This window comes from Condylura cristata, unplaced genomic scaffold (assembly GCF_000260355.1).
Source record: "Condylura cristata isolate star-nosed mole 26May11 unplaced genomic scaffold, ConCri1.0 scaffold00003, whole genome shotgun sequence".
Taxonomy (NCBI): Eukaryota; Metazoa; Chordata; class Mammalia; order Eulipotyphla; family Talpidae; genus Condylura; species Condylura cristata.
This window is the reverse complement of record NW_004567104.1, coordinates 43,097,783-43,120,214: the sequence shown is the minus strand read 5'-3', so window position 1 is coordinate 43,120,214 and position 22,432 is coordinate 43,097,783. Positions and strand designations below refer to the sequence as shown.

Below are 22,432 nucleotides of genomic sequence, written 5' to 3'. Positions count from 1 at the left end.
TATAATCCTGTAAAATTGAGATGATGATGATGATGATGATGATGATGATGATGATGATGATTATCATCATCTCAATTTATAGTTGGGAACAGTAGATTTGAGAGAGATTAGCTGACTGTCCAGCTCACATAGCTAGTGAGTTACAGCTGAGATTCAACCCCAGATACCCTGACCCACATCCGAGTGCTTTTCCAACACTCTTTCACAGCTGCCTGTAAACAGAGAACAGCTTGGGGAATGTGGGGGAGTGCTGTAGAGAAGAGAAAGAGTGCCTGTACTTGCAGTCTTTTAATAATACTTTAAAATCATTGAAATATGAAAACTTATCTTTACAAAATCTCCTCAACTGTTTGATACATACCCGGCACCTTAATAAGAGAAGGGGAAAATGAGACAAACACAGTCATTTTATTCTTTCTAATCATGTTTTTGGAAACATGGCCTTTGTCTTCCTTTATCATTTATGTTGCTTTAAGAGGGATTGAGAGTGATGACTCATGTCTTAACCTTTATCAGTGTCTACAGTAGAAATATATGGCAGAATCTTTTAGTCTGATCTGGGAAAATGTCCTTGTGTATTAAAAATTACTTGTTTCCTTTTAGATATCTTCAAGTACATCCCACCCTGATACTCCTTCAAAACAGTGTCAAGCATCAGCCTTGTTTCAGTTTGCAGAGGTATGGCCTTTTCTTTTAATGCTTATGGGCTCAGAAAATTTACTGAGTTCAGGAAATATGTGAATGGAGTTTTAATACCATATATTGAACTTTAGGCATGCCTCTTGCCATTACTAATAGAATATGCATAACAATATGTGCTGCTTTTGCTGCTTTGGCTTTAATCACAGTCAGATCAGTTTCAGATTTTATACCATTTTATAAGCATTCATTAAAGACACTTTCCAGTAATTCATTTATTTCATTTTACCATTTTTAAAACTTATTTTAAAAGCTTGGAGAAACTGCTGTCAACATGAAGGCCATAGCATTTCAATTTATTACATTTTCTAATAGTGAAATTAGGTGCTGTAATTCATGGATAACTCCCATGGAGAAGGTAGTGGTGAATACAGCCTGTTAAATCATTGGTGCTTAGCGTTTGATGTGATAAAGCTTCAGCCAGTATTTTTATTGGTGTTTAATCCCAGGCTTAGGTCAGTTCCTGCAGGATCTCAGATTTCTGCGGTTTGTCAGCAAGAGTGGGAGCACATTCTAGAAAGCATTTTCTTGGTTGGTATGATGAGAAGGCAAATCTGATATGCTTGACTTTACCACAAAATCCTTGGTCTCAACCATATGCTCATTTGTATTGAGCACTGCATGACAAATAAGGAAGTATATACAGTTCATGAAAATAAGATGCTGTCTGCAGTAGACCTTTCCTTTCTTTAAAATTCCAACCAAAAATGCATATCATAAATTAAGCACTTTTTTATAGGTTTAAGAGAAAATGACAAGCAGGGCCATTGATGTTCATTTTGGTCCATTTGAATAAAGAGTTCCACATAAGTGAAATGTAAAATGATATCCTTTTGGCAGGAGAAAATCCAGCATCTTACTTTGAAAATGAGGGAGAAAAGTACTTTTGCACTTACTTTAAAGAAAAAAAAATGCTTGATTCCTTTTAGGCCATTTGCATCAACCTCCATTCATTGGTCTGCTTATTTGTTAAACTTCTCTGCCATGATGTTTGCTTTAGCTGCCGAGGGCTATTCTATAAATCTCGTAATAGAAGTATCATGTAATACTGTCATTCCATGAAGAAACATTTGCTTGATGAATTGAATAAATTAAGATTTTATTAAAGTTTGTCGTTATGATAAATAGGCTGTTATTTTCACTGTCTGGAGAAGTAGTGTTGTTTAATAATTACTTGTTTTCCCCCAGTTATTGACATCTATGTATATTTGATACTAATAGTTTTTTTGAGTTAAAACAGAATTTTGGCATGCTAACTAAATATTTTTAATGATTCCCTGAAACAGTCCCATTCAGTTTTTTAGAAACATTGTTTTCAAAACAGGTTATTTTCCATATATCTGTAGCATAGATGTTAGAAGATTAATGACTCATCTTTGACATACCTGCTATTTGCATATGCATTAACTGCCAAGTATGTGTACCTTATTATAAAATGTCAGTATGGGATATTTCAGCAGCTGCATTTCTAGTAGCTAGCACCACTCAGACTGTGATTGTTAGGTAAATAATACCATCTTCAAACTTACTGGGAGCTCCCAAAGCCTGAAAAACTCTGAGGGACCGGTGTGATGGTGTAATAGCTGCTGTCCTGTGACTCTGAAGAATAAGATTCTGTGTCTTTCTTAAGCAAACATTTGTCCTTGCCGTTCAGTATACTGACTCCTCAACGGAAGAGAAGGGCTTCTTTCCTAGAGAAGAAGAGGTCATTACCTGGGAGTTGTTCAAGGAGTGGTTTCCTTATGTCAGTCCCCTATATATGGCACTTGTCTTGTGAGAATATTTGGGTTTTGACTGTAAAACATAGATAAATTAATTTGAAAAGGTACTAGGAGTTATTTTAAGGTATGGTAACAAAGGAAAGAGTACATAATGGAGAAAAATACAAAAATAGAATGTTTTCACTAGAATCAAATCCAGAGGTAGGTAGGCAGTTTCCCCACCTACCTCTATATATTATTTTTCCTTGTTACATTTTTGCATAGGTAGATGAGCCCCTTTAATTATTATGTAAATAAAATTTCTACATACCTGGTTATTTTAATGTAAATACTATATGTGGTTATAGAAGACAAGTCCATGGACTCTAAAGATATGTTATTTCCAGTCAGTTTTCTAAGCTGACCCAAGAGAATCCCAAATTTTTTTTTTTAAAGATTTATTTATTTATTCATACAGAACTGGGGTACAGGCCAGAGATGCGGAGGGTGAGAGGATTCACCAAAGACAGAGTGGGGTGCAGAACAGGCAGATCGACGAAGTACACTGCTGAGGGGAGCAGAGGTCTGCCACGCCATGTGGTCACCTCCGGGGCAGGCAGGGATCGAACTCATGCGGAAGTGGTTTAAGCTTCTTTGTGCTGTGCTTTAACCCACTGCGCCACCAGGGAGGGCCGAGAATCCCAAATTTTAATCTTGACTATCTTAGCTAAATAAAAGCTGACAAGATAAACTAACAAAGATACCTACTAGAATCAGCTATAAGCATATATATTACAGTAGAAATAGAATAGGCTGTAATTACTATGATCATATCTTTAGAGCTCTTAAAATGATTTCTAAAATGCCTATTCCTCTTGAGAAAACATAAAGACACTTAAAATTCTTCCAATTAGTCTACAGTTGAAATTCTGAAAATTAAAATACATCAGAGTCACCTCACAGTTTTGTTTAAACATAGATTACTGGCCCCCACCCCAGAGTTCCTGGTTTATTAATTCTAGACTGGGATCTGAGAATTTGCATTTCCAACAAGTTTCCTATCTGGGAACCACAGTTTATGACTACTGCTCTATAGTTTAAAATTTGGAGATGATTTGCTCTTTAAAATGTTCAGCTTTTTAATATCTAAGATAGACATATAAAATTCTTAGAGACTACTTCTGCTCATGTCACTTATAAACCTCCATCACTTTAGGGAGAGATTAGCTATGTCTCCTCTTAGAAATGAGTCATTTAATGTGTAATATAATTACCCTCGAAACATACTTTTAAAAAACAGAAAGCCCTGAGCATACTAAGTCAAAATAGTTTTTCTTATCTTTAATTTACATCAATTCCTAAGTTTCTCTGCCTTGCAAACTGATCAAGATATTTTTCCTTCTTAACTAAATCTGATAGTTTAGAACACATTGTAGTTAACCTGTCTGTAACCATGAACCTGAATAAACAGAAACGTCGTTTATAGATTTCTCATGAGGGACTGCATTTAAGTGGAGAAAAATATATGTGCTTAATAAGAGGTACGTAGAAAGAAATACAGTGTCTTTACACATTTTAACCTGTCTCCCATATTGATGCTCATAATTCATCGAGATTCATCTTGGCTCATTTGAAGAGTCATCACTCTGTTGCCAGACTATTATCCATTAAGTTGGTCAGAATTTTCTATCTGCAGCTTTTGTTGTTTACAGGTAGAGTAATAGATCTCATTTCCTGAAGAATAATGACCAAATGTAATACCAGAAGGGGCTTTATCTAACAAGTCTGAAAGCCGTGACCAATCTACTTAACCCTCTTTCCTGCTCTGCTGCTAATTCTTACATGCGGAGTTTATTTTTACACTGAAAAGTTACGTATTTCTATTGGATATATGGCTAATCTGGGTGATTTAGACAAAGATACATTAAAACTTTCCTTACAAGGTATTTACTTTGGCAGTATAAATATAGCCATAATCTTACCTAATTTGGATAATTGTTACTATTGGATATAAGCAATAGGTGAAAATTTAAAGCATTTTTATGATGGACTGCTCAGTATGTTACTAGATATGATACTCAACAATATACCATATACTCACACTGCAGCTAATCAGTGTGAAAATACCTATTTTGTTGGACACATTAATATTTCTCTTAAGGAATATTAATCATCTCATATTTGTTATTTGATTCATTTATTTATTCAAAAATTATTGATCATTTCCTCCCAGGTTGCAATGTTTATGTTTCCTGAGTAATTGCAAAAGTCTTCCACCATTACTTAATTTTCTTTTTATCTCAACCAACTGCTTACCTTAGTATATCCTCCCTACCTCAAGCAAGCCATAAAAATTAACAATTTAACATTCAAGGTGGTTCTTTTTTGTTGCACATAATCCCACTGTGTTTACTAGAACATAACAGAATAGTCAAAGAAGAGACTATAGTGAGGACCTTCCTGGTGACGCAGGGGTAAATCTTAGCACTATGAAGCTGTCTGCAGCCACTTCAGCCACAAGTTTGATCCCTAGCCAGGGAAGGGATCCACTGGTGCAGCAGACCTCTCCTGTCCTGCCTGCTACTCTCAGCAGTGTATTTCAATCAGTCCACCTGTTCTGTTCCCCACTTTATCTCTGAGAAATCCTCTCACCTCCTGCACCTTCGGCCTGTACTCAGTTCTTGTGTGCATAAATGAATAAATCTTTTTTTTTTTTTTTTTAAAGAGAGGCTATAGTGATGTTAACAGATTGCCGCAGACATAATGCCCAGCGTGGCTCACTAGTACACCCTGCTGAGAGTCAAACATCACACACTGCCCTCCACCACTGACCACTGACCAGTTACTGGTGGACATATTTTCTGTATTGCTCTTATCTAAAAGCATGTATATATCAAGTGGGAAAAAAGTGGGGTGGCTGAACAATGGAATCATAAATCAGAATTGTATAAGTTATATTTGCAATAAAAGCCGCTATAGTAGATGAGATTACTGAGCGCTAATGTGAAACTGAAACCAAAGAAGGCCTTGACAAAACCCGGAGGAAAAACATTTAAGAGAACACTATAAAAAGAAGAGCCAACACAGGAGATCAGCAAGAAGTGGCCTTGTTGAGTGGTAAGAGGAAAACGATGAGTCTGTGGTCACGGAAACCTGGAGAACAGTTTCCCAAAGAAAAGGTCAGGGAAATTAAGATAAAGTCTTGAGCCATAGACAGTTTTACAGTCTTCTCTCATTAAGGAGCCAAAAGAGAAAACCTGTCTTACCACTAAGTCATTCTATGAAAACTTTATTGTTATGATTTCTGAAAATGTTAGGCAACCAAAATAATTTGACCTCTTTTGATCCCCTACATGCCCCCTTGGAAATTAGGCTCCCAGGAACCTTGAACATTTTAAATGCTACCCTATTTTTACCCTATTGGTAAAAGTCTTCCCATTAGCAATGAGGAAACTTGTTCTTATTAAACGTATCTGGTTCTTTTTGAAAGATGAGGAAGCACTCCCAAGCCTTCACTGAGGCAGCAGGGCTTTAACTCAGATAATGAGTCCATGCAGTCAGTAGTTTTTTGTTGAACCTTGTTGGTATTCCATGTATTGCATTAGCAGAGGGTATCAGGTAGTGTGCGTGTATGCGTGCGCGCGCACGCACACACACACACACACACACACACACAATGTGAGGGAGCAGTAACTATGGCAGCAAAAGCCCAGCTGAGAGATCCAGGGAAGAATTAGAAACACTATATAGTGCAGCGCCCCCAAATGATCCTCTGTAAGTCATCCATGTGACATTTCCGTGCAGTTAATATATCAAATTTAGTAATCCATAAATTACTAAATTTACCAGTTATCTCTTGACATTGTAGTTTTGTTTTGTTTTTTTTTTTAAAGATTTATTATTCATACAGAACTAGGGTACAGGCCAGAGATGCGGAGGGTGAGAGGATTCACCAGGGACAGAGTGGGGAGCAGAACAGGCAGATCCACGAAGTACACTGCTGAAGGGAGCAATGGGCGGATCAGGAGAGGTCTGCCACGCCATGTGGTCACCTCCAGGGCAGGCGGGGATCGAACTCATGCGGAAGTGACTTAAGCTTCTTAGTGCTGTGCTTTAACCGGCTGCGCCACCAGGGAGGGCCCTGACATTGTAGTTTTTAATTTTATTTTTAGTATATAAACAATTGTGGGGATTGTACTGAAAGTGTATTAGTGTTAATAATGATAAATACCTATTACTAATAATTGCCTCATTTACTGAGGGGATAATATGGACTGAAACTCTTCAGTAACATAAAATCTAATTTTACAACAGTAACAAAGCAGCAGGTATTATTGTTTCTGTTTTGAACATGTTGAAAGTTTTAGTTACTTGCTTAAATGAAGTGGTGTGGACACAAAAGCCATGACCTTTTGTTATGTAACCTTGGAGAGGGACTGACATACATATTTCATTCCCTCAAGTCACTGAGAGTTGATGATTATATTAGTATCTGTTTCTTTTAGTTTGGTGATAGAGTAAGTAGTAGAATTCAGCTTGTCTTGCGCCTTCCTGGTGGCACAGGGTTTAAAGCTATATCACCAGCAAGCAGTTCCATTTCTAGCCAGGGAGATCACCCACATGGTCCAACAGACCCCTCCTGTCTGGCCTGCTGCTCCCCCATCAGTGTATTCCAGTAGATCTGCCTGCTCTGTTCCCCACTTAGACTCCAGTGAATCCTCTCATCCTACATCTTTGGCCTGTACCCCAGTTCTTGTATGTATAAATAAATAAAATATTTAAAAAAATTTTTAAAAAGGATTAAACTTGTCTAGGAAAAGTAGAAGTAGTATTTATCAGAGAAAATACAGCTAAAAGAAATTATTCTATGCCTTAGAAAAACTTAAGTCCCACCAATTGATTTTTCCAAAGAAAAATCAGGATGAATAGGAAAAATTATATTAAAAATGATAGCAACTAAGGAGAACACAAAGTTCTTAGTACTTTCTTAAACTAGACCCTTCTTAATAGCCCAGATAGCTTATTAAATACTTGTCTCTACAGAATCCTGTTACTCAGCAGATTTTCTAGAGACTCCTCCCTCTAAAAGAAAACTGCCTAGTCTCCTCTGAAGCTGAAGCTCTGTAGAGTTCCCTTTGGGATTTGGGGTTACCTGTAGTAAGACAAGATTGCCTCTTAAACTGAAGCCTCTTCTCTCTCTCTTAAACCAAGAATGAATTCAGAAGCATGAAGATTATAAAAAGCTTAGTCACAGCTGTAGTAATAACAAAACTTCTCTAGAAAAAACTTTTTAAGATCCTTAAGAAGGTCCTTCTTAGCTCCTTACTGAATTTGGCTAGAAATTGAAACAAGTTATTATGTAAAACAATTTTGTCCTTGCTATTAATATCTGTAGTTGCTGTTTAGCTACATTTGCAGAAGAGTATGCAGTCATTCCAGTGTGTAAATGTTGATGTACCACGACAGAGGTCCTTTAACTTGAAACCTCCTTACATTTGTCAATCCTTGTTGTAATTTAGAGCACACTCTTCAAGCCAGATTTTTTTTTTTAACTCTAATAAGTTTTCCCAGATCATATCATACTGTTTAACACACTAATAAGGGCTTCACAAAAATTTGTTGGCTGACTTGATGCTGTCTTACCATAGAGATCCCAAATACAGTTCTTTAAACGTTTTAAATAGTTGCTTTGGTAAATACAAACTGATTTAAAATATTTGGCCAAACTATGAATTGGTATTTGTATAGAAATGAAATGTCTGTCTGGTTATAAGGGTTAAATTTAAAGTTTGGAATATATAAGATAATACTTTTGTCATTAAACAGCCACTTGAGCCATACATCTATTTTTGTTGTTTTTGAGGTTATTTACTAACATTATTTTAAAATTATTATTGTAATCATGACACATTTAAAGTTATTTGGTACTTGAGAGCAATGTTTACGTAAATTAAACAAAGTCCCTAACTATTCTGATACCACAGTATTCTTTACGTGAATTGTTTTCATTATAGATTTCTTCAAACACATCGCAGTTGGATGGTGCTGAGCCCGTAAAACGCTGTGGAAAGTCTGCACTCTTTCAACTGGCAGAGGCAAGTTCTGAGACTATATTGCAATAAGTTTTACAAAGGAGGAAACAAAAAAGTTTATCTCTCTAGTGTTCCTTAAGTTGTACCATGTCACTTATGACCTTTAAGTTTTGTTATACTTAGTTTTCAGTAATGAGTTAACTTTTAATTTAGAATAAAGGAGTTTTGCTATTAAAGTTATGAAGCATTTGAAAAGGGGGGATTGCAAGATCTTTCCCAGGTAATAATTTAAAATACTTTAAGGTCACCTTTTGTCTCTCCCAGATTGGTTAAATAAGTTCAGCCTGAACCAAGAAAAATCAGCCTGGTCATTTTCCTCTTCTCTGAATTTCTCAAGCATTTAAGCTTAGAAAGCACTATTTTTACACCAAGTGGTTTTTGTTTTAATTTTGTTTTTAAGTGAAGAACTCAAATGACATGTTAAAAGTCTCATCTGTTAATTGTACATTTAATGTGACATGACATGGGTATAAAATGATACATTCCTTCGGCAGTAGTAGGAAATGTGATTCCATAAAGCCTGTGAAGGCTGAGCCCTTGTTTGGTGGGCATGGCTTGGGAGGAGAGTGCCAGAAGCAGGTGTTGATAAGGTGGGCAGGAGCAAGCTGTGACCATAGCTACTCTTTGTTAAAGGGACATATGGAAAATTGTCTTCAGCACCAATGTAAAAATTAGAAGTGTCATTTACACTACAGTAAAAATGTCTCTGACACTGTAGTGACAGTTTTCTCTTTTATTATTAAATTAAGAGCTATAAAACAGTTGACCAAAATATCCTCTGTTATACTCTTTTCTTTCATCTTTTATCTTTTCTAGCTTCTTTCAAATTAGTTTGTTGTAAGTATTCAAAAATTAGTGATACGTGGTTCTTTTATAAATCTTTTTTTTAAGATTTTTTAAAATTTATGCACACAGAACTGGGGTACAGGCCAGAGGTGCAGGGGCAGTGAGAGGATTCACCAGAGATAGAGTGGGGAGCAGAACAGGCCAACTGATGAAGTACACTGCTGAGGGGAGCAGCGGGCGGGTCAGGAGAGGTCTGCCATGCCATGTGGGTTACCTCTGGGGCAGGGGTTGAACTCATGCTGAAGTGGCTTTAGCTCTTCTTAGTGCTGGGCTTTAACTTGCTGTGCCACCAGGGAGGGCCCGCTTTGATAAACCTTTTGTAGTTTACTGAGCCTAATCAGACAAGTTGTCATTTCCTAAAATTTATAGTTAAGTTATAAAAATTAAAGTGTTATAAATGTTCTTAAGTTGAAATTTTAAAGTCCAGCCAGACCCAAATTAGCAATAGAAGGAAAAAGCCTGAAACAGGGAAGAAGTATATAAACAGTAGGACAAACTAACCCATTGTTGTCTGATATTAAACTGACTGCTTCTTTTAAAAAGCAAATTTAGATCCATAGAAGGCTACAAAATTTATGAAGCCAGCAGGGAATAGTTATAAAAAGAACTGGCTGAGTCACTGCAAGTTCAGATGCAACTGAGATGGTAAAGCTCTGGCAATGTTTGTGTCCTAGGAGTTAGTTGTAAACTCATCTTTGTAAAAACAGAATATGAGGTCATGCATTTGTCTTAGTATCTTTAGGGCTGTATGTATTGTCAAGAAAATTTATTTGAAAGAAGTTATTATTTTTCTTGAATAATATAAATGTATGGCCTTTATTTCCTGATGTTGTGTGTGTGTATACATATATATTAAAAACAAATTTAAAAAATTTAATATTAAATTGTTTACTAACTTTCAGTATTAGTGTCTCTATTAAACAGATTTGTGTTAGAATGTGTGGACCTTTGTGGTACTTAGCTGTGGGGGGTACTAAAGACGTGAATTTGTCTTCTCATTTTCTTTCTTTGGCATAACAGTCATAAAAAAGGATTCCCTATTAAATCAGTGCTCATTAAAAAGAACACTCTTCTAATTTGTAGGGATGCATCCCAAATATGAAACAGATGCTATGGTTTAACAGATGTTTGAATGCTGCTATCATAATTTAAAGGGGTGAAATGACTGCAGTAAGCCTTTTCCAATTATAGCAAATCAGTTTATACTCAGACTTAGTTTTTTATAACATTTGAGTAAAAATATATGCTTTTGATGAAACAGGGTTGCTAAAAAAGAATTTACCAAGCAAATCTTCACATTATTATTTGAATATGATGCCATGCTGCTAGTAGACTTGTTTTAGAATAACATCCTAAAGCCTTCCCAGTTTCTAATTAAACATAAATATGTGCAGAATGGATTAATCAGTATCTCCAAATAGTCACCAGTAGAATGCCTCTTCAATTTTTGTTTTGTTCCATGTGTATATAATGTTCATTTTTTCTGTAGCAAAATAGACTATTTAATTATTTTGGATGCCTATTTAAATAAACAAATGCAATAAGTTTGGAAGAGGATTTTTCACTGTTACCTGGAACTGGTAGCCTGAAATCTGAAGGAACAGCTTTAAATTCACAAGGAAAACTTCCAAGAAGCCACCTCCAGTTTGGGTCATGGGGCTTCCCTTGAGCTTTATAAAGACACAGCCTAGTCCAGCTACTACCTTCTACGGGTTTCTCCTCATGTCCCTGCCCAATTCACATGTTATCAGTGTGTGGAGGGACATCATAGACTATCCAGTCATCTGGAATGTTTGGCTTTTCTCTCTGTTCTGCAGAGGGAAGAAAGAACTTTTCTTCATTCTTTACCTTGCTCTCTGTCAAAGTGAAGCAGCCCCAAGAGATCCTCAGTTAAAAGACTGGAGGTAGTCCTTGCAAGAAGTGCCTTTCCTTTTGGGAAGAAGCAAGAGATGTTTTAATCATAGACTTATTATACACCCTTCACCTGTCTAATCAAGCAAATAGAGAACTGCAGGAAACTGCAGGACGGAGATAGGTAGAATGGCCTGATAAATGCTCTGGTTGGCATGGTAAAGACATGTGTTTCCCAGAGGCCACGTGGAGTGGACAAATAGAAAATAGTTCTGCTTTATCAGACAAGCCCGTGGGCTAGTCAGGGGTGGTTGGCAAAGGGCAGGGTCGGGGCAGACTCTAACATGAACAAGTATGCAGTGGGGATATCTTTGCTCAGGACCCTTTTAAGTGCTTCTGCGGCAGGAATGATGTTCATCTGGTTTGCATCTGCACAGCTGTCCTGGGACTAAGTACTGAAATATTTCCTATTGGTAAGTTAGTAAGAAGATAGTGACTAAAACTCCCTGAGGACCCTGGCAGCAGGTCTGCCAGCATTCCGGGGCTCCCCCTGATCCAGCAGCAGGAGGGATCAGCAAGGGGTGTACAAGACCCTTTTCTAGCTCTGAGCCCACATCCCTTCTTAACACTTGGCACCTTCTGCTCTTGGCATTCCACCCACAAGGTCATTCATCTTTTGAAGTTAGTAAGAACCAACCAGAAAAAAGAAAAGATGTGTTACTTTTACCTCTGCCGTTACCCTGTCTATTCTCTAAGCCAGAGACTGTATTCCTTGTGAAAGAAAGACCAAGGACCAGCCTCAGAACTAACTACTTAGCCTTTCCAACTCCATTCTGGGGGCTGCTATGCAAGGAGGGCGTGAACAGGCCCTCCCCCAAAGATAAGGGTGGTTGTTTACAAGAAATGTCTTCTTTGCAAGAAATTCTGTAGGCACACACACTGCAGTGCCAGCACCCACTTGCGCAGGCAAAAAGAAAATAGCGAATGCAGTGGCCATACAGTGCCCTGGGTCAGCCTATACTCTGAGTTTCAGCAGTGTAAGGTTCTCTCCTCATTGCCTGGAATCCCAGAGCCAGGAGACCCCCAAGGGTGACCCTGTTTCAGAAATTGGATTGGTATCTTAAAAGTGGGTGGATTTTAAGTAGCTGCAAGTGACCTGCAATTTCTGGGACCTGTTCCAGATATTTTTAAGGAACCTGCTTCAGCTAGGGAGGGAGATTTGGCAGAGTGCTGCTGAGGTCAGGGGATTGAAGAAAACATAAGCCTTTGTTTGAACTTCTAGGCGATTTACTGTTCAGTTAATCAGTCACTTCATTGGCACAGGTAATATAATGTATTATGGTCTCTTTCATTTTGAAATTAATTAGTTTTGATCACGTAGAGATCTTCAAAGCAGCAAAGCATCCTCAGAGATGATTGTGTGTAGTCTTTGCTATAGTTGGAGGACATGCTGAGGAAGGTCAGAGACATCTTAACTTTCACATTTTAGCAAATGTAGAATTTTGGCAGCTTCTACACCTAGAAGCTCTAGGTGTAGTAAGGGGAGCAGTTTATTCTTTTATTGTAGCTAATAATTATTTAGTGTGACTATTATCTGCCAATAAAAGGCACTGAAGTTGCTTGCATATGACTGTGCAGATATTTTTTATTGAAATGAGACAACCTAGTAGCCGCCTTCTAAGATCAGTGGTATGGGAACACTTTCACCTCCATCACATTTGTGGTGTTTTGTACTATCTCCAGGAACTGGAGCATGAGCAGAAATTACTACTACCTGCCTTCTCATTTTTCTGAAGTAATATGTGTGATCTTTAAAATAGATTATGCATCTTAGTAGAATTTATCTGCACGTAATTTTTATTATCTTAAGGTGTTGACATAGTTATGTAGTAGGGGTTTTTCTAAATATGTTACATGCTCTCATTTATTCTCACAGCTATCCTCAGAGATAGGTACTGCCATCATTCCTTTGAATACATTAAGAAATCAAAGGGTAGAGAGGTGTTATGACTGGGACAAGAAGTGTTAAGAATCTCAGTGGAAACCTGGGCATCCTGTTTCTATTGCCCAAGCTCTCAAATGGGCTGTTGTGTCTCCTTGTTAAGATGATATAAAAGACCACGCTATTTGCCTGTTGTAGGAGTTTGCATGTTATAGAAAGCTCTCTGGAAGACAGCTTACTCCTACACATATGTGTATAGCTGAATAAGATGACAGATTGTTCAGGACTGCTGTCAAAGAAATGGAACTGATATTTCCTTTTTAAAAAATGTCTGTACTTTTGAAATTGCCAAGATATTTGTTACAACTTTAAGTGCCTATGTCTGAATATATTTTGTTAGATACTATGAGATTTATAGAACTTGATGGCATATGGCTTCTGTCCTCCAAGGGCTTATTCTCTAGTTGCAAAGTGGTAAGTTACGTAAAGTTAGTTAAGAGAGAAGAAATAATAGTACAATGATTGCACAGGCAACATACACTGAAATGATGAAGCTCCTCTTCAGTGATGTGATAGACAAAGTGAATGAATGAAGCCAGGGAGGGGAGAGATTAATGTTTACTGGAGTAATCTGGGGACTCAACACAAGGAACAGCATGAAGGTCATTCTTGATGAAGGTGTTGTTCAGGACAGAGGTTGAAACTTGAACTCTTCGTATCACGTCCAACTACAGACATTCTCTGTATTGACCTAGTTTATGCTCACATACTATATTTCACATTTGAATTAGTGGATCCTATTTTAAGGTGATATTTTAAATAAATGTAGATTTGTGACCTCTCAGGAAAAGTTTAGAAGCTCTGGAGAAACTGGACCAGCCTCCGTACATGAGAACGACGGTAGAACTGTCCAGTGGGTGCCCCATACGTGTTTGCTGTGTTGCTGTCACTGTCTTCTCCTTGTCCTGCTCAGCCTAAATCTGATGCCAGCAATCAGTGAAACATCCACGTACCCTTGCCCCCACCCCTCCTACCAGACCACTCATATACCCAGTGTGACCTGTACATAATTAAACGGAGACACAGAGGAGACAGAACCAAGGGATAAAACTGTCAACCATGAGTATGTAGATGACAAGTAAATCAGATTTGCAGGTGTAGAGTGCAGTGTTAGGAGATTCATTCCAAGTCAGAAAGGGAAGAAGAGGGGTGGTTAGTATGAAACAAAAAAACGAACTTGTACTTGAAAGTGAGGAGGAGTGACTGAATATTGGAGCAGAGCAAGGCAGTGATGAAAACAGTGCTTGGAGGGACTCACTGGACAGCTCTGTCATGGAGTGGAAAGCGTCTGTGGACATCCAGGTGTGGGAAGACATGAACCAGCGTGAGGACTTGACAGTGGAGGTGGGAGGCAGAAACAGACTCCAGAGGGGCCGCAGGGCATCCAGCTGGATCTGATGATGAAATTGAGGGAGGGACAAAACAGGCAGAGAGAGGACTGCAACTCTGAGTTAGGGGAGGATGGTTTCCAGAATTTCGCCTCGACTGTGGACCCCAAATTGAATGTTAATCATGGGGAAGCCCCACTAACAGTAAAAAAAAAAAAAAAAAACAAGGAGGAAACATGCTGAAACGGAGTAACTGAGGAAAGGTATACTAGTAAGTGTCAGAAAGGGAGGAGAGTAGCAAAGGGTAACGGCACTTGCAAGCAGAGAGCTGTATCCCCGTAGCACGGAAAGGTGAGAACATCACCACTGACTGCGGAATATTGTCTGTGCTCCCTACTGTCTGTGCCTATATTATAAAACTAGGTTTGTGTTAAGGTGAAGTTGAAGAAGGGGTGCTAGCTACCTCTGGATATACTCCTCATATATTAAAAATGAAAGGTTGTAGGCCAGAAGGGGGCCCAAGGCAGTTAGAAAAGTCATTAGTCCTATTGATTGAAAAAGGATGAAGATACTCTCTTAGGCTTCAGCTTTCTAGGTTTTCCTTACATTTCACCTGGTAAAAGCTACTTCAAATTAAATGCATATAAGTAGGTAAAGAATTTATTCTAAGATCTGTAAAAGTGAAATCTTACAGAAAATTATGGCTCACTAAAAACAGCTGAAGTGTGATAAAATTGCAGAAAGTACTTATTATACCATTATACCATATTGGGAAAAGTTGCTGACCGCCCCCCCAGCCCCCCCAAGGGATCAGCCACTCGCATGTCCACCGCTGCTCGCAGGCGGCCTTGGGCTTGGTGCATGGCTCCCTTTCAGCTTTCTGTTGTGTCCTCATGTGTTACGGAGGTACACTAATCCTGCCTTCCTGTTCCTAACCCCATTAGCCCAGAGCCAACAAGTGTGGCTCTCATCTCAATTCCTATACTATCACCATATGTGTGAATTTCATATATTTGAGGTTGTCTTTTATTTGAACATGGTATGTTTCTTTTCTCATCTTTGTATCAGAATTGCAGGTCATTTTTAGAAGACACCTACTCTAAAACCTTTCATCTCCCTTTCAATTTCTCCAACTTACTTTTGAAGAAAGTGAAATTAGGAAAGCACCCAATGACTTCCTTTGATGCCTTTGGGGGAGACTTAAGTAATGGCCTTCCGAAGAAAATGCCATTTCCACCCCCCTACCCCCTCACCCTGTCTTCAGCAATGGTACAGCTTCTGAACAAATAGTTAAGAGAAGCATTTAAACCACCCAATTAATTGTCTCAGTGAATCAAATAGAAAACTATTTACTACACCCACATTTTAGGTGAGAGGTGCTTAAACCACTGCCCTGTGACCAGATATATTTTAGAATAAAGAAAATTGAATTTTCTTAGCAGCAGTGCTATTCTTTATTCTCTGAAACCATCAGCCAGTGTATTTTTTATTGCAAAAGCATTCTGGTTTTATTTAATTATGGAAGACATGCACATCTTGGAAGATGCTGTGAAGTGTCATCTGTGGGTTATGTCTATACTCTCTTGGCAGATAATAAGCTGGTACAAAATGATAGTAAACATACCTTGGCTGCAGAAAATTTGTTTTGTATTAAAAAGCAGAGATTTTGAAATTGAAACTTTCTGATCAGTGTCAGTGGGTCTGTTTTCACACTGCCTTGTTATTAATCTAGCTAGGTCCTTTATAACAGATGATGAGAGGCAAAGCATAATTAAGAGTGAAATAATGTGGTACATCTTAGAACTGCTTACCCATTTCTCTGTACCAGTTAACAAGCGTCTATTTTTGTTGTATTATTTCTTATCTAGTACACAATTATTTTAAGAGATAAATACCTTATAGAAAGGCATATATTTTAAGATGTCTTTGATTCAAAGAGATAAAGCTTAACGGTGCACAGATTCATTATCTCTTTCAAGTGAGTCCCTCATAATAATTGGTGAACCTCAAGTGCGGTCTTACCTGAAAATGGCAGTTTCTTGAACCCAGGCAACAAAAGTAATTCCTCTACTGTACATTTTATCTCACCCCCTCAGTAGTCTTACTTCACTATTTCTTTGTAATCATTTAGAAGAGAATAATTACTTACATCAGTCCTCCTCATATGCATTCTTGGAATCTCAGTTTCAGCACTGTCCTTTATTTAGGGGAGCTTAGATTAGTTTTTTCTGTAACACATCACTTTGAGACCGTTGTGACTACACAAAGAGTGTAAAACCTCAGTGTGGTTTCAGTTGTGAGAGGTAAAATGAAGTATTGATGATTAATTTTCACCAGTGCTCTTGACAGTTGTTACTGAGGACAGTGTGATTGCTGGTGTCGGCCAAGCAGTAGTAGCATGGTCATAATTAGCACTGTTTTTTATGGAACTCTTTCTTGGTATGTATGAATCAGCATGCAGTTTAGAACTCATCAGTTTAACGCAGAACTAATGAACCATTCAATTTAACACAATCTGTTGAAATGCCTTCTCTTTGAAAGGCACTAGAATATTCTTGAAAGAGAACACAAAGGTGAACAGTACATTTGTAACCCCTGAGTTGCAGTTATAAAAAACAGAGTAGGACCTAAGGGACTTAGACAATAGATATCAAATCCTTATGTCCAACATATGATTTAAAACATTAACATTTTAACTTCTTTGAATACAGACATGGGAATTCCATGCAGAAGGTGCCCTGCAGATGATTTTACATCCTCACTTTTAAAGAAGGTTATTGTTCAATTTAAAATAATAATAGAAGAATGAATTGTCATTTACTAAGTAAGGCATGTTCTATTTCAGGCCTGATTAATAACCAAACCTCTGTTAAGGATAACTTGACTAATTAATAACAGACATTAATTCTGTGCTTCCCACAGTGCATTTTTATTCACTTCACACTGGTTTTTGTTTCTCTGTGTCTGTCCTATGCTTATCTCCATGCATGGATATGGAGTGAATTTTGTGTGTACTTTTGTTAAGTCCTACTAAAAGTGTTTTAACTGTGTATCATAAAGCAGATGTAAGTAGATATTCTGGTCCCTAGTAGAACTGAATTTAATTGTATATTTAATAAGAGTTGTTTCTTGAAAGATAAGTGATGAAGATCTTCCTGACTTGAACTATATTGTATATATTTTCTCCCAACTATAGGATTATCCAACCTTAAAATAAAAAGTTAGAGGGAAGCAATTAGTCTCCCAGAAGCATGACCTGTGCTACTAATGATACCAGCACAAATAACTACTGCTAGCTTTTATTCTGTTTGGTGTAAGGCTCCAAAGGAATCGTTGTTCATTATTCTTGCTCTGTACTAGGCACTATTTTAAGTACTAAAAATGTATGAGACATGAAACTCAATGTTTCTAATACAAATGCTGCTAACATCCACAATAGCTAGAGTGAAAAACTGAGGCCCAAAAGAGTTTAGAGAAAATGAACTAATCAGTGGCAGAGCCAGTTTGCACTGACACACTGGCTCCAGAATCCCTGCCTTTTGAAACTGCGTCTCTATACAGAATTTGCTCCCATCTAAGAATGGTCATGTCTTCTGAGAGTTATTACACCGGTAGTTGTCTCTAGCTCCTGTTTATTTTCTTGTGGAAATAGACATTGTTAACTCCTTGAAACTTTTGAAAATTATTTCTGATACATTGAACTCATAGAAAGAAATTGAAAACAGTGAATTTTTGAAATCTCAACACACAAAGGTCTTGTTCAAGTGTGCTATTCCAGCGACTTTTTTGCCCTACATGCTGGCTTATGTCCCAGGTGACAGCAGACTGCCTTTCCTAGGTTTTGTGTCCATCAGTTGCATCCTGGGTTCAGCCAGTGAGAATCACTGGACAGAGGCAAGAGAATGGAAAGAAGAGCAAGGCCAGGGTGCAGAGCAGGGTTGAGAAGGGTTGGGTGAAGCAAAGACAGTGTCTCTTCCATGTTTCTGTTTCCAGTTCCTTCCATATAGGCTTAACCATGGCTCCATATTTCCATTGGGACCATCTCCCACTCGGCCCTACTCTGCCTTCTTGCTCCTCCTGCTGCTGCTCACACTTCTATTGGACTGTGTCTGTGCTTCATGGCCTGTGTAACCAAACTATCCCTGAATTAAATTCCTTTGCTAGATAAGACTTTAAGTTGTTCCTTTTTGACCAGTAAGACCCTGACATGTGCATAGGCCACCCTCATTTTCTTTTTTGTATGTTTTATAAACCCACACTGTATCCAAATTTCAATATGACCTTTGACAGATAATCTTACGATACCCTTGTGAACAAAATGGGGACAGTTTAGACTGGATTATAAAATGTTCGTAGGTTGTTGTGATTTACTAATGTTCAAATCAACCTGATAAAAGGGCTATAGAAGTTGCCAAAACATCCTGTCCTTGACCATGTTTTACTCAAAATTATTATCAAAGATTTGGACAAAGACATGAAGGCAGCTTTATTAAATTTGTCTATCACACAAAGCTAGGAAGTACTTTAGTTCCAATTTGGGAAGGATAAACTTTATAAGAAAAAAAAGGAAAAATCTTGCATCTAGAAAACAAAATAAATTATAAAAATTTAGAAGGAAGCCCTCCCTGGTGGCGCAGCGGGTTAAAGCACAGCACTGAGAAACTAAAGCCACTTCCTTATGAGTTCGATTCCTACCTGCCCCAGAGGTGACCACATGGCGTGGCAGACCTCTCCTGACCCTCCCGCTGCTCCCCTCAGCTGTGTACTTCGTCGATCTGCCTATTCTGCTCCCTACTCTGTCTCTGGTGAAGCCTCTCACCGCCCCTGAGCCTCTGGCCTGTACCCCAGTTCTGTATGAACAAATAAATAAATCTTCAAAAAAAAAAATTTTAGAAGGAAAGAGACCAAACCTACCAGCATATTATATGGGTAAAGAAAGCCAAGATTTTAATTGGCATAGTAAACCAGAAACATGATTCGTATTGTCCCACTCTAGAAGTAAGAGATTGCATTTTTCAGTCCTTAGAAGATAAATTGTCTCCCCCTGCCAGTTCACAAGAAATTCCATAGTACTGTAGGAATGCATGGCGAGGGTCTTAATCTAAGAAAGATATTGCTAAATTAAAACTTTCACATTCCCCAGTAAAGCTGTATGTCACTTAGAAGTTGTGTTTGCACACGTCTGCCCTCTTTTAGCTCCTACCAATGCAGTGAAGGATGCACTGTTCCTCCATTTCTCAGCTTTTATCTCCTCATATGGGTTCAAGTCTAAAGACATAGCTCTCTGAGGGACACTCGGCAAGCAAGTCGTGGCATTTGCTCAGGAACCCAGTTTATTTAAGTAAACCTGTTCTCACTTCATGACACTACACTGCATCTAGATAAGAGGGACTCAGCTTTTGAAAGGGTAGAAGGAAGTCTTTACATGTGAGAAACAATGATGGGAACTGGGACATTAGCCCTTTTCTTTTTTCTTCAAGATTTATTTATTTATGCATACAGAACTGGGGTACAAGCCAGAGGTGGAGGGGCAGTGAGAAGATTCACCAGGGACAGAGTGGGGAGCAAAACAGGCAGATCGTCAAAGTACACTGCTGAGGGGAGCAGCAGGTGGGTCAGACTGGGAGAGGTCTGCCACACCATGTGGTCACCTCTGGGGCAGGCAGGGATTGAACTCATGCGGAAGTGGTTTTTAGTGCTATGCTTTAACCTGCTGAGTCACCAGGGAGAGCTGACATTAGCCTTTTATAGGAATATAAAGTCTGTCTTCCAGGACCTGAGTATTTGTTACTTGAGAGAAAGAGTAGATTGATTTACGTGCCTTAGAACAACTAAGACTGGTTGGGTGCAGATTTTTTCCTCAGTATTTTAAAAAACTTCAAACAGAACTGCCATCTCATATGGTAATATGCTTACTGCCTTTCTGCAAAAATTGGATAACTTATTCTCAGGAATATATTAGTAAAATGAATTTCTACATTGGCAAGAAGGTTAAACTAGATAACCTCTAAAATGACACTCAAATCTGAGAGTCTTGATTTGTTTACTTTGGTTTTGGTTACTGAGATTTGTGATTTTTGATTTGGAGTTATTTGTGCTACTTTCATGGTTTCACTTTCAGCAATATAATTGTTTTTTTAAATGTAATTTAGGATTAACACATCCTATTTGTGAAAAAAAAAAAAAAAACAACTTTTGAGCGCCTAAAACAAGGAAGTAAAGCATGACTTGTGCTGGTGTAATTACCTTCACAAGAAATATTATGCTATTTCCCAGTGAATGTCCCCAGAGTAAATGTCTGATTTGTTCCATTTCATTCCTAGCTGTAGAATCCTATCAGGGATGATGAGGAAAATCATTTTGAAATATATTGAAGCAGAGAATAGAGTTTGCAGAGTATTATTAGGTTTGCTGAGATGAACCTGTGGAAATGCACACTGTTGGCAAACCACCATAGAAACCAACGCCTGTAAGGTGAAAGGTTCCTAAAATGACTTATTAAAGGACACTAGAGTGAAAGTGGTTGAAAAACAAAACATAAAATTTAGCTTGAGAGTGAATGCCTGTCTAGCCTTTTTTCTAGAGTAGTATTGTCTCCCCGTGTAGGATAGTTATTCATGAAAGGCTGGCATAACGAAGAAAGGAAAACAAAAAGCATTTCAAAATTGATACAGAAACTACAGATTTTCCCATGATAGTGAAAAATACAATGAAGACTAAATGTGTCAGAGTTTCAGAATTAACATTTTGCTTTGATCTGAGTTCTGGTTAAGTTTAATAAAGAGATGCAATCCATTATCATAACTACTTGCTAAAGTTAACTCACATGATTTCCTGAAAAAATAGAAAAGAACAGCTCTTGTAAATCTATACTATTTTAGATCTTCTCTGTGAAGGGCTGGGTATACTTGTCATGTTCATTTTTTAAATAAAACCTGCACTGTCTGCTTTACTAACCCTGCTCCTTCTCTGGTTTCTTCTCAGACTTACTAATCATAACATAATTCTCACAGAAAGACTTGAGATTCATTGCAAGTACTAAGGGGGTGTGGGGGGATGAAGTGAAAGCAAGTATCTTATATTTAATTCAATGTGTTATCCATAAAAGTGAATTTCACAGATATTAGTGGTCTCTTACAACTTGCAATTTGGTAAAACGATGTTTTTTAAAAAAGATAAATTCATTTCCTACTCGTGCTTTATTTTGGGCCTTTATATGTGGAGCTCAGCAAACCCCAATACTCCTTTTCCACTATGTTGCTAAAGCAGATACAGTGAGTAGTGGCTTAGAATTCCTGTGTTGCCCTTGATCCTACTTGGCAGAGTCAGACTCTGGATCAGGTCCTCAAAGGCAGAGATGGGACCATTTTGATCCATGTATCTTTAGTGTCATTTCTGAAGCCTGGAACTTGGAATTGTCTAGGGAGTGTTTATGAATGAAAACTCAGGTCTAGAAAATGAATTTTACAATAAGCCATAATTTCTCCTTCTAGAAAATAGTTTTAGATTGATGTTTTAAAGTACCTGGTAGCTGGAGAGGAAGATGGTAAGTTTCTCCTTTAATGTCCTATATGTGAAATTTTTGGAGTTTAAAAATGTAACCAAATTGCTGCCAGATGTGTTTTGGTATTCAGAATTTTTTACATTTTAGGAAAATGATACAGAATATGTATTTTACACTATGCAATTATTCCCTGTAGTTCATATTCAAATGCATGAAGAGTATGATACCAAATGCATATGAATAGTCACATTAAGTAAGATAAATTAAGACATTAAACAGTTTCACATTAGTTCTGGTCAGAAGTTGCAGCTAAGTTCAGATCAGATTGCAAATGAATTAGGAAACAAAACCCAACATTGACATTTTTCTGAGCACATGTGAATTTCAAGTTATTTATTGGCATCTGTGGA

The 22,432-nt window shown here is 37.8% G+C and overlaps 1 protein-coding gene across 5 annotated transcripts in view; it reads left to right on the top strand.

The window, feature by feature from the left end:
* The window catches only part of BBX (bobby sox homolog (Drosophila)), a 258,107-nt gene that overhangs the window by 197,055 nt on the left and 38,620 nt on the right, over window positions 1-22,432 (top strand). For all 5 annotated transcript variants that reach the window (XM_004675232.2, XM_012732817.1, XM_012732804.1 and 2 more), the window contains 2 exons: window positions 604-678; window positions 8,414-8,494. In XM_004675232.2, the coding sequence (XP_004675289.1) occupies window positions 604-678; window positions 8,414-8,494 (156 nt within the window). The remainder of the gene's footprint in view (window positions 1-603; window positions 679-8,413; window positions 8,495-22,432) is intronic.